This window comes from Octopus bimaculoides, chromosome 30, assembly GCF_046866305.1.
Source record: "Octopus bimaculoides isolate indiv1 chromosome 30, ASM4686630v1, whole genome shotgun sequence".
Lineage (NCBI taxonomy): Eukaryota > Metazoa > Mollusca > Cephalopoda > Octopoda > Octopodidae > Octopus > Octopus bimaculoides.
The window spans coordinates 3,277,481-3,289,535 of record NC_142957.1 but is presented as its reverse complement, the minus strand read 5'-3'; the positions used below and the strand labels follow the sequence as shown (position 1 = coordinate 3,289,535).

The window sequence follows — 12,055 nt, the reverse complement described above, 5'->3', positions numbered from 1 at the left end:
GAATATGGAGAAATAGAAGAAAAAGAAGAACAGCAGGCACAACAACAAAAAGAAAACCAATAAGAACAACAAAAACAAGCAGATTACAAAGAAGGTGTAGGATAAAAGAAGAAAATAAAGGAAAAGATGAAAGAAGAAGAAGAAGAAGAAGAAGAAGAAGAAGAAGGAGGGCGAGGGGAGGAGGAGGAGGAGGCAGGGGAGTACGACGACGACGAGGTTGTGCTGGATGAGGAGGAAGATGAGGATGAAGTGGAGGCGGAGGAGAAGAAGAAAAAGAAGAAAAAGGAGAAGAAAAAGGAGAAGGAAGTAGAAGGAAGTGGAGTAAGATGAGGTGGAGAAGGAGGAGATGGTGGACGAGAGGAAGAAGAGGAGGAGGCGGAAAAGAAGAAGAAAGAAGAGAAGAACAAGTAGAAGGAAGACAACGGGGTGGAGGAGGTGGAAGAGGAGGTGATGCAGGAGGAGGCAGGGGATGAAGTGGATGTGGAAACGACGACGAGTAGAAGAGGAAGGAAAAGAAGAGGAATGAAAGGAAGAATAAGAAAAAATGGATTATATATGTTTAAAGAGTGAGAATGCGAAAAATCGGCAAATGATTTAATATTTAACATTGAGAATTATATCGTGAGTGAAAGAGTCTGAAGAAAACAGAAGAGGCAACTTACAATCTTTGTAAATTGTAGAGATTTGCAAACGATCCAGCTTTGATGTCCGTAATTTGATTCTTGTGAAGAGATCTGCATTATAAAAGGGAGAAATTTTAAAATAATATATGATGTCGCTGAGACCTCAGACGATAATGATGCTGGTAATGGGGATAATGATAATGATGACAATCATAAGCATAATAATCATAATCATCACTATCTTCGATGCTGAAGATGATGATGATGATGAAGCTGTGATGATACTGATGACGATGATGATGATGACGTAGTTGATGATAATGATAAAATTCGGGGGTTGATGATGATAATGTTGATAATGATGTAGATGATGATGATGATAGTGATGACGAAGATAAAGATTATTAGAATGATGTTGATATTGAAGATCGTGATGATGATAAAGATAATGATGATGAATATAATGAGGATTATGCTGATGATGAAGTTGATAATGATGACGATGATGATGATTACGATGAAGTTGATGATGATCATAGACATGGGCATAATAATGACAATGATGATAATGACAACCATGACGATGATGATGTTAATGAAGATGAGGCTAATGACCATAATATTATGAAACATATCAAATGAAGATGAATCGAAAAGAAGGTGAAGAAGAAGGACGGAAGAAGAAGGTGAAGAAATTAAATAAGAAGAGGAAGATCAAAGACAAAAGAAGAATGAGAAGACAAAGAAGGGAGGAAGAAAAAAAGATAAAGCTAGAAAGAGGGACGTGAAGAAGAAGAAAAGAGAAATAAAGGAAGAAGCAGAAGAGCAGAACAAGAATGATATGAAGGAACAGGAGGAGGAAGAGAAGGGGGAGGAGGAGGAGGAGGAGAAGAAAAAGATGAAGAAGAATAAGAAGCAGAAGAAGAGGAAGAAGAAGAAGAAGAAGAAGGTTGTGAAGAAGAAGAAGAAGAAGAAGAAGAAGAAGAAGAAGAAGGACGAGGAGAAAGAGGAAGAAGAAGAAGAATGAAAGCAAGAAGAACAAAACAGATTACATATGGCTCTCTAATGTGAATGAGAAAAACCAGTAAATGATTTAATATTAAACATTGTGAATTATATCGTGAGTGAAAGAGTCTGAAGAAAACAGAAGAGGCAACTTACAACGTTTGTAAATTGTAGAGGTTTGCAAACGATCCATCTTTGATGACGGCAATTGAGTTGTTGTTAAGATATCTGCATTATAAAAGGGAGAAGATTAGAAATAATATGGAATAGTTTCGTGATACAATATTCAATATTGAGTGATTAGAGTGAGAGGAAAATGGAGAATAATTAGGAGAATGAAGATGGTAAAGCTGATGGGGATTCTGATGACGACGATGATGAGGATGATGATTATGACGGTGATCTTGATGTTTGTAAGAGTGACAATGATCATCATAATGACGATGATGATGGTGACAAGGATGATCGTGATGATGATGATAATGATGGTGTTGATAAAAATAGAGCTGATGATGAGATTGATTATGATAGTGAGGATGTTGATGATTGTGATGATGATATTCGTTATGATGAGGCTGTTCCTTATGATGAAAGTGATGGTGGAAATGGTGATGAAGATGACAATGATGGCGATGATAAAGATGATAATCAAAATCTTTAACATCATCATGAAGATGCTGAAAATGTTGAAGCTCTTCACAATGATGAGGATGGTAATTATAATGAGGATGGTAATTATGATGAGGATGATGATGATGATGATGGTAATGATGGGGATGATGATATGGAGGAGAAAGAGAGGGATTATAATGATGACAATGATAATGAAAATGATGAAAAACATGATGGTGATAATGATGATTGGGATGATGATGATGACCGTGATGATCATCATCATGACGTTAAATGGTTACATTTATGAGGATGATAATGAAGTTTGTATTGATGATAATGATGATAATAATGATGCTGTAGTTGATAAAATGACGGCGACGATGATGAAGATCGTGATGATTAAGATGATGATGACGATGATGATGATGGTGATGATGATGAGAATGATGTTGGTCATGATGATGATAACAATGATGAAGTTGATGAAGTTGAGTGATGATAATGAAGTTCTTAACGATTATTACTATGGTGATGATTAATGGGATGACGATAATGACGCTGATGATAAAGATGCAAATGATGATGATGATGATGATGACGATGACGATGATGAAGATGATAATGCCGATTATGATGAAGATCATGATGATGAAGATCGTGATGATGATGATAATGATAATGATGATGGAAATAATGAGGATGGTGAAGATGAAGAAGAAGCCAATAAAGTTGATGATGATGAAGATTATGATGAAGATGATGATGATCATTGACATGGTCATAATAATGACAATGATGATGATGAAATACTAATGCAGATCATGACAATCATCACAAGAATAATGGTAATGAAGACGACGCTAATGATCATAATGTTATGATAATTATCAAATGAAGAAGAATAGAAGAGAAGATCCAGAAGAAGGAGACTAAAAAAGGAGAGAAGAAATACAAAAGGACGAAGATAAACAAGGAGTAGAAAATGAAGACGTAGCAGAAGAAAAGAAAAACAAGGACGAGGAAGAGAAGAAAAAGAAGAGTAGTAGAGCAAGAAGAAGAAGAAGAAGAGGAATGAAAGCAAGAAGAAAGCAGATTACATATGTCTTACGAATGTGAATGAGAAAAATCGGCAAATGATTTAATATTAAACATTGAGAATTATATCGTGAGTGAAAGAGTGTGAAGAAAACAGAGGCAACTTACAATCTTCGTAAATTGTAGAGATTCGCAAACGATCCATCTTCGATGTCCGTAATTCTGTTCGATGATAAAATTCTGCATTATGAAAGGGAGGAGTTTTCAAATGAGATAATATAATAATAGTTTCGTGATACAATATTCAATACTGAGTGATAACAGTGAGAGGAATATGGAGAATAATTAGGAGGAGGAGAAGGAAGAAAGGAATATGAAGTTGATTATGAGCATGCTTATGACGATGATGGTGATGATGATCATTATGATAGGGATCATGATGATAGTAAGTCTAACGATAATGATCATGATGATGGTGACGATTGTGAAGGTGATGAGGATGATAATGCTCGTGTTGATGAAGATGTAGTTGATGATAACGATGATTATGATGATAAGGTTGTTGATGAATATTACCATCATGTTCACTATTACCTGGCTGGTGCATCAGAGGAAAATGATGCTGGCAAAGGTAAGGATAATGATAATGTTCATGATGATCATAATAATAATTATCATAATCACCATTATCATCATGACGAAGATTTTGAAGATGATGATGCCGCTGATGATGATGATGATGATGATGAAATGATGATAATAATGATGGAGATGATAATGATGCTGATAATGATGTAGATGATGAAAATGATAGTGAGGTTGATGGTAATGAAGATGATATTGAGGCTGATGTTGAAGAGATGATGATTATGATGAAGATGATGATGATGACAGGAGATGTGAAGAAGCAGAAGAAGAAGAAGAAGAAGAAGAAGAAGAAGAAGAAGAAGAAGAAGAAGAAGAATGCAAGCAAGGAGAACAAAGCAGATTACATTTGGCTTCCTAATGTGAATGATAAAAATCGACAAATGATTTAATATCAAACATTGAGAGTTATATCGTGAGCGAAGAAAACAGAGGCAACTTACAATGTTTTTAAATTGCAGAGATTTGAAAACCATCCATCTTTGATGACGGCAATTGAGTTGTTGTTAAGATATCTGCATTATAAAAGGGACATGTTTAGAAATAATATAGAATTGTTTCGTGATACAATGTTCAATATTGAGTGATAAGAGTGAGAGGAATATGGAGACGAAGGAGACGAAAAGAGGAGAGCAGTACAAGAAGATAAACAAGAAGGAAAAGAAAATGAAGACGTAGTAGAAGACGGAGAAAAGAAGAATAAAGAAGGATGAGGAAGAGAAGAAAAAGAAGAGTAGTAGAGGAAGAAGAGGAATGAAAGGAAGAAGAAAGGAGATTAAATATTTCTTACTAACGTGAATGAGAAAAATCGGCAAATGATTTAAAATTAAACATTGAGAATTATATCGCAAATAAAAGAGTCTCAAGAATACATAGGCAACTTACAAATCTTTTAAATTGGAGAGATTTGTAAACGATCCATCTTCGATGTCCGTAATTCTGCTCGAGGAAGCAGTTCTGTGTTATAAAAGGGAGAAGTTTAGAAATTATATAATTTAATAATAGTTTCGTGATACAATATTGAGTGATTAGAGTGAGAGGAATATGGAGAATAATTAGGAGGAGGAGGAGGAAGAAAGGAATATGAAGAAGATGATTATGATCTGGATGCTTATAACGATGATGGTGATGATGAAGAAGTTAAAGAAGAAGAAGAAGAAGAAAGAAAGAAGAACGGGAAGGAGGAGAAGGTGTGAAGGGAGAATAAAAAGTAGGTAAAGAGGAAGAAGAAGAATGGGGGAGGAGAAGGAGAGATGGAAGATGAGGAAGAAAAATAAAGAAAAAAGAGTAGAAGAAGACGGAACATGAGTAGGCGGATGAGGGGGAGTAGGGAAGGTGCAGGAGTGGCAGGAGGAGGGGGAGGGGAGGAGAGGATTAGGGTTAAGGTTAGGGAAGTGGAAGTAAAATAAGTATAAGAAGAAAAAATGGAAGCAAGAGGAAGAAAGCAGATTACATATATCTTACTAAAGTGAATGAGACAGACCGGCAAATGATTTAATATTAAACATTGAGAATTATATCGTGAGTGAAAGAGTCTGAAGAAAACAGAGGCAACTTACAAGACTTTTAAATTGGAGAGATTTGCAAACGATCCAGCTTTGATGTGCGTCATTTGATTGTGGTCGAGATATCTGCATTATAAAAGGGAAATGTTTAGAAATAATACAGAATAGTTTCATGATACAATATTCAATATTGAGAGGAATATGGAGATTAATTAGGAGGGTGAGGAAAAAAGGATTATAAAGATGGTGATGATAATGGGGATTCTGATGATGATGATGATGACGATGATAATGATCATAATAATGATGATAATTATAAATTAATAGAAGATATAAAAGAAGATGAAGTAGAAGAACGTGATGAATAAGAGGAAAAAAACGGAAGAAAAAGATGACGATGCAGATGATGATGATAATGACGCTGATGATGATAATAATGGTTAGGATAATCCAAATTATCAGGATGATGCTGCTGATGATAAAGACAATAATGTTGATAATGATGACGCAGGCGATGAAAATTATGATGATAATGAAAATGATGACCCTAGTCATAATAATGACAATGATTATGATGAGAAAGATGCTGATGATGGTGATAACAAACATGATGAAGATGATAATGAAGACGACGACGATGGTCATAATAATAATGATAATTATAAGTTAATGGAAGCAATAAAAGAAGAAGAAGAAGAAGAAGAAGAAGAAGAAGAAGAAGAAGAAGAAGAGAAACACGATGAATAGGTGGGAGAAAAAGAAGAGGAAGGACAACAACAAGGAGAAGAAGACAAAGAAGAAGACAAAGAAGAGGAAGAAGAAGACAAAGAAGAAGAGGAAGAACAAAAAGATAAAGAGAGAGAGGAGAAGAAGAAGAAGAAGAAGAAGAAGTGAAGGAAGAAGAAAAAGAAGATAAAGAAGATAAAATGTAAGATGAAGAAAACGAAGAAGCGAAAGAAGGAGGATTGGTGAAAGAAGAAGAGGAAGAAAATGATTAGGAGAACAAGAACAAGAAGGAATAGGAACAGGAGGAGGAGGATTAGGCAGAGGAGGATTAGGCAGACGAGAAGGAGGGGTAGAAGAGGAGGAGGAGAAGGAGAGGAAGTAGAAAAGAAGAAATAGATGTAGAATTAGCAGAATGAAAGCAATAAGAAAGCAGATTAAATATGTCTGACTAATGTGAATGAGACAAATCGGCAAATGATTTAATATTAAACATTGAGAATTATATCGTGAGTGAAAGAGTCTGAATGAAACAGAGGCAACTTACAATGTTTTTAAATTGGAGAGATTTGCAAACCATCCATCTTTGATGTCTTTAATTTGATTCCAGTTAAGATATCTGCATTATAAAAGGGACATGTTTAGAAATAATATATGAGGTCGCTGAGTCCTTAGATGAAAATGATGCAGGTAATGGTGATGATAGTGATAATGATAACGATCATCCACATAATAATCATAATCATCATTATCTTCAAGATGAAGATGCTGAAGATGATGATGATGATGCAGTTGATGAGGACGATGATTGGGATGATGATGGTAATGCTGGAAATAATGAGGCTGATGTTGAAGATCATGGTGTTCATTATAATGTTGATGATGATGACGATAAAGCCTACATTCGTGATGACAATGATAATAACATTGATAAAGTTGATGAACATGAGTGATGCTCATGATGACGATGATAAAGATCCAAATGATGATAATGATGATGATGATGATGAAAATGCCGATCATGATGATGATAATGATTATGATGATAAAAATGATGAGGATTATGCTGATGATGAAGAAGCCGATGATGAAGATGATAATGATGCCGATGGTGATGATTATGATGGAGATGAAGATGATCATAAATATGGTCATTAAAATGATAATGATGATGATAAAATTCCAACGCTAATCATAACAATCATGACAATGGTGATGGCAATGAAGATCATGCTAATGATACCAGTAATATGATAAATATCAAATGAAGAAGAATAGAAAAGGACAGAAGAACAGGAAGAAGAGAAATAAGAAGAGAAAGAGGAAGAAGAAAGAGATAAAGAAAGAAGAATGAGAATACAAAGAAGAAGAAAGAAAAGAAAGAAGCAGAAGAAGAACAAGTAGAATATGAAGAAGGGATAGGAGAAACAGGAGGAGAAGCAGCGGTTAAGCAGGTGGAGGAGAAGAAAAACGCGCAAACGAATAAAAAGCAGACGATGAAGAAGTACAAGAAGAAAAATGAAAGCAAGATAAAGAAAGCAGTTTGCATATGTCTCACTAATGTGAATGAGAAAAATCAACATATGGTTTAATATTAAACATTGAGAATTATATCGTGAGTGAAAGAGTCTGAAGAAAATAGAGGCAACTTACAAATATGTCAAATTGTAGAGATTTGCAAACGATCCATCTTTGATGTCCGTAATTAGATTTTCGTAAACACTTCTGCATTATAAAAGGGAGAAGTTTAGAAATAATATAGAATAGTTTCATGATACAATATTCAATATTGAGTGATAAGAGTGAGAGGAATGTAGAGATTAATTAGGATGAGGAGGAAGAAAGGAATGTGAAGATGGTATTGCTGATGGGGATTCTGATGAAGTTGATGGAGACGATATTGATTATAACGGTGACCTTGATGATGGCAAAGGGTTATGATGATGACGATCATGATGATGGGGACAATAAGGAACGTGATGATGATGATATCGCTGGTGTTGATGAGGGTGTAGTTGATGATGAAAATGATTATGATGATGAGGATGTTTATAATTATGAAGATCTTGTTCATTACGATGAGGCTGATGATTATAATGAAGTGCGCGTGGAAATGTTGATGCTAATGATGATTATGATGATGATAATAATGATGACGATGATAATAAAGACAATAATCATAACCATTAAGAAGTAGGAGATGTAGAAGAAGGTGATGAACGCGATGAATATGTGAGAGAAAAATAAGAAAATGAAGTAGAAGAAAGAGCGAAGGAAGAAAAAGAAGAGGATAAAGATGAAGCAGAACAAAAAGAAGAAAAAGAAGAAGGATGCACGATGGAAGAAAAAGAAGAAGGATGTACGATGGAAGAAAAAGAAGAAGGATGTACGATGGAAGAAAAAGAAGAAGGATGTACGATGGAAGAAAAAGAAAAGGAAGAAGAAAAAGTGGAGTTGAGCAAGAAGAAGAATGAAAGCAGAAAGAAGAAAGCAAGTTACATAAGTCTTACGAATGTGAATGAGGAAAATCGGTAAATGATTTAATGTTTAACATTGAGAATTATATCGTGAGTGAAAGAGTCTGAAGAAAACAGAAGAGGCAACTTACAATCTTCGTAAATTGTAGAGATTTGCAAACGATCCAGCTCTGATTTCTTTGATTTGATTCCGGAAAAGTTCTCTGCATTATAAAAGGGAGAAGATTAGAAATAATATAGAATAGATTCGTGATACAACGTTCAATATTGAGTGATTAGAGGAATGTGGAGAATAATTAGGAGGATGAGGAAGAAAAGAATATGAAGATGGTGAAGATGATGGGGAGTCTGATGAAGATGATGATAATGACGGTGATCTTGATAATGGCAAGGACGACGATGATGATCATGCTGAGCATGATGATGACGTCAATGATGAACGTGATGATGATGGTGTTGATGAAGATGGAGTTGATGATGAAAATGATTATGATGATGATATTCGTTATGATGAGGCTGTTCCTTATGAGGAAAGTGATGGTGGAAATGGTGATGAAGATGATAATGATGGCGATGATAAAGATAATAATCAAAATCTTTAACATCATCATGAAAACGCTGAAAATGTTGAAGCTCTTCACGATGATGAGGATGGTAATTATGATGAGGATGGTAATTATGATGAGGATGGTAATTATGATATGATGATGAAAATGATGATGATAGTAATGATTGTGATGATGATGATGGTAATGATTGTGATGATGCTGATGATGATGATGATAAGGATGATGATGATAATGAAATTGATGATAATGACGATTAGGATGGTGATGAAGATCATAATGATGATGTTGATCATGACGTTATAGGGTTACATTTATGATGAAGTTTGTATCGATGATAATGATGATGACGATAATTATGCTGTAGATAACAAAATGATGGGGACGATGATGAACATCGTGATGATGAAGATGATGACGATGATGATGATGAGAATGATGTTGGTAACGATGGCGATAATGATGATGAAGTCGATGAAATGGAGTGATGATGATGAGGTTCTTAGCGATTATTACTATGGTGATGACTAATAGGATGACGATGTTGATGCTGATGATAAAGATGCAACTGATAATGATGATGACGATGACGATGATGAAGTTGATGATGATGATGGAAATAATGAGGATGATGAAGATGAAGAAGAAGCCAATGAAGTTGATGATGATGAAGATTATGATGAAGATGATGATGATCATTGACATGGTCATAATAATGATAATGATGATGATGAAATACTAATGCAGATCATGACAATCATCACAAGAATAATGGTAATGAAGACGACGCTAATGATCATAATGTTATGATAATTATCAAATGAAGAAGAATAGAAGAGAAGATCCAGAAGAAGGAGACTAAAAAAGGAGAGAAGAAATACAAAAGGACGAAGATAAACAAGGAGTAGAAAATGAAGACGTAGCAGAAGAAAAGAAAAACAAGGACGAGGAAGAGAAGAAAAAGAAGAGTAGTAGAGCAAGAAGAAGAAGAAGAAGAGGAATGAAAGCAAGAAGAAAGCAGATTACATATGTCTTACGAATGTGAATGAGAAAAATCGGCAAATGATTTAATATTAAACATTGAGAATTATATCGTGAGTGAAAGAGTGTGAAGAAAACAGAGGCAACTTACAATCTTCGTAAATTGTAGAGATTCGCAAACGATCCATCTTCGATGTCCGTAATTCTGTTCGATGATAAAATTCTGCATTATGAAAGGGAGGAGTTTTCAAATGAGATAATATAATAATAGTTTCGTGATACAATATTCAATACTGAGTGATAACAGTGAGAGGAATATGGAGAATAATTAGGAGGAGGAGAAGGAAGAAAGGAATATGAAGTTGATTATGAGCATGCTTATGACGATGATGGTGATGATGATCATTATGATAGGGATCATGATGATAGTAAGTCTAACGATAATGATCATGATGATGGTGACGATTGTGAAGGTGATGAGGATGATAATGCTCGTGTTGATGAAGATGTAGTTGATGATAACGATGATTATGATGATAAGGTTGTTGATGAATATTACCATCATGTTCACTATTACCTGGCTGGTGCATCAGAGGAAAATGATGCTGGCAAAGGTAAGGATAATGATAATGTTCATGATGATCATAATAATAATTATCATAATCACCATTATCATCATGACGAAGATTTTGAAGATGATGATGCCGCTGATGATGATGATGATGGTGATGATGATAATGATGGTGATGTTGATAATGATGGTGATGACGATGGTAATGCAGATGATATTGAGGCTGATGTTTAAGAAATGATTATTATGATGTTGATGATAATGAAGATGATGGCGATGATGAGGATTATAATGCTGATCTCGTTGAAAATCATGATGATGAAAATGATAATGATTATATTGATGAGGAAATGGTCATGATAATGACAAAGATGATGATGATAAAATTTTATCACTGCGAATTACAATATGGCGATGATGTTAATGAAGATGAAGCTAATGATCATAATATGTTGATAAATATCAAATGACGAAGAATCGAAAAGACGGTGAGCAAGAAAAAGGAAAGAAGAACGAGAAGGAAGAGATGCGAAGGGAAAAGAAAAACAAGGTAAAGATGATGAAGAAAAGAAGGAAGGAGAAGAAAGGAGGAGGAGAAGGAGAGATGGAAGATGATGAAGAAGAAAAAGAAGAAAAAAAGATTTGTAGAACAAGAATTAATATGAATAGGAGGAGGAGAGGAGGGGAAGAATGAGGAGGAGGAGAGGGAGCAGAAGGGGAAGGGAGGAAGAAAAAGAGGAAGAAGAATAAGTATAATAATAAGAAGAAAAATGAAAGCAAGAAGAAGAAAGCAGTTTACATATATCTTACTAATGTGAATGAGAAAAATCGGCAAATGATTTAATATCAAACACTGAGAATTATATCGTGAGTGAAAGAGTCTGAAGAAAACAGAAGAGGCAACTTACAATTCTTTTAAATTGTAGAGATTTGTAAACCATACATCTTTGATGTGTTTAATTTGATTGTGGTGAAGAGATCTGCAATATAAAGGGGAGAAGATTATAAATAATATAGAATAGTTTCGTGATACAATGTTCAATATTGAGTGATTAGAGTGAGAGGAATATGGAGAATAATTAGGAGGATAAGGAAGAAAGGAATATGAAGATGGTGATGATAATGGGGATTCTGATCACTATGATGGTGAGGATGATGATTATAACGGTGATCTTGATGATGGCAAGGGCGTCGATGATGATCATGATGATCGTGATGATGGGGACAATGATAAAAGTGATGATGATGATGATGAGGATGATGATAATGATGGTGTTGATGCAGATGTAGTTGATGAGGACAATGATTA

General features: G+C 34.7%; 1 protein-coding gene across 5 annotated transcripts in view; it reads right to left on the bottom strand.

Annotated features, from left to right (window-relative positions):
- Nucleotides 1–12,055, bottom strand: part of LOC106869324 (uncharacterized) — a 107,045-nt gene that overhangs the window by 77,864 nt on the left and 17,126 nt on the right. For 2 of the 5 annotated variants that reach the window (XM_089346164.1, XM_089346166.1), the window contains 11 exons: nucleotides 11,655–11,726; nucleotides 10,327–10,398; nucleotides 8,760–8,831; nucleotides 7,805–7,876; nucleotides 6,699–6,770; nucleotides 5,483–5,554; nucleotides 4,809–4,880; nucleotides 4,367–4,438; nucleotides 3,447–3,518; nucleotides 1,785–1,856; nucleotides 663–734 (listed from right to left, as the gene is read on the bottom strand). In XM_089346164.1, coding sequence (XP_089202290.1) covers nucleotides 663–734; nucleotides 1,785–1,856; nucleotides 3,447–3,518; nucleotides 4,367–4,438; nucleotides 4,809–4,880; nucleotides 5,483–5,554; nucleotides 6,699–6,770; nucleotides 7,805–7,876; nucleotides 8,760–8,831; nucleotides 10,327–10,398; nucleotides 11,655–11,726 — 792 coding nt within the window. The remainder of the gene's footprint in view (nucleotides 1–662; nucleotides 735–1,784; nucleotides 1,857–3,446; nucleotides 3,519–4,366; nucleotides 4,439–4,808; nucleotides 4,881–5,482; nucleotides 5,555–6,698; nucleotides 6,771–7,804; nucleotides 7,877–8,759; nucleotides 8,832–10,326; nucleotides 10,399–11,654; nucleotides 11,727–12,055) is intronic. The other 3 variants (XM_089346167.1, XM_089346168.1, XM_089346165.1) reach the window with 2 other exon arrangements.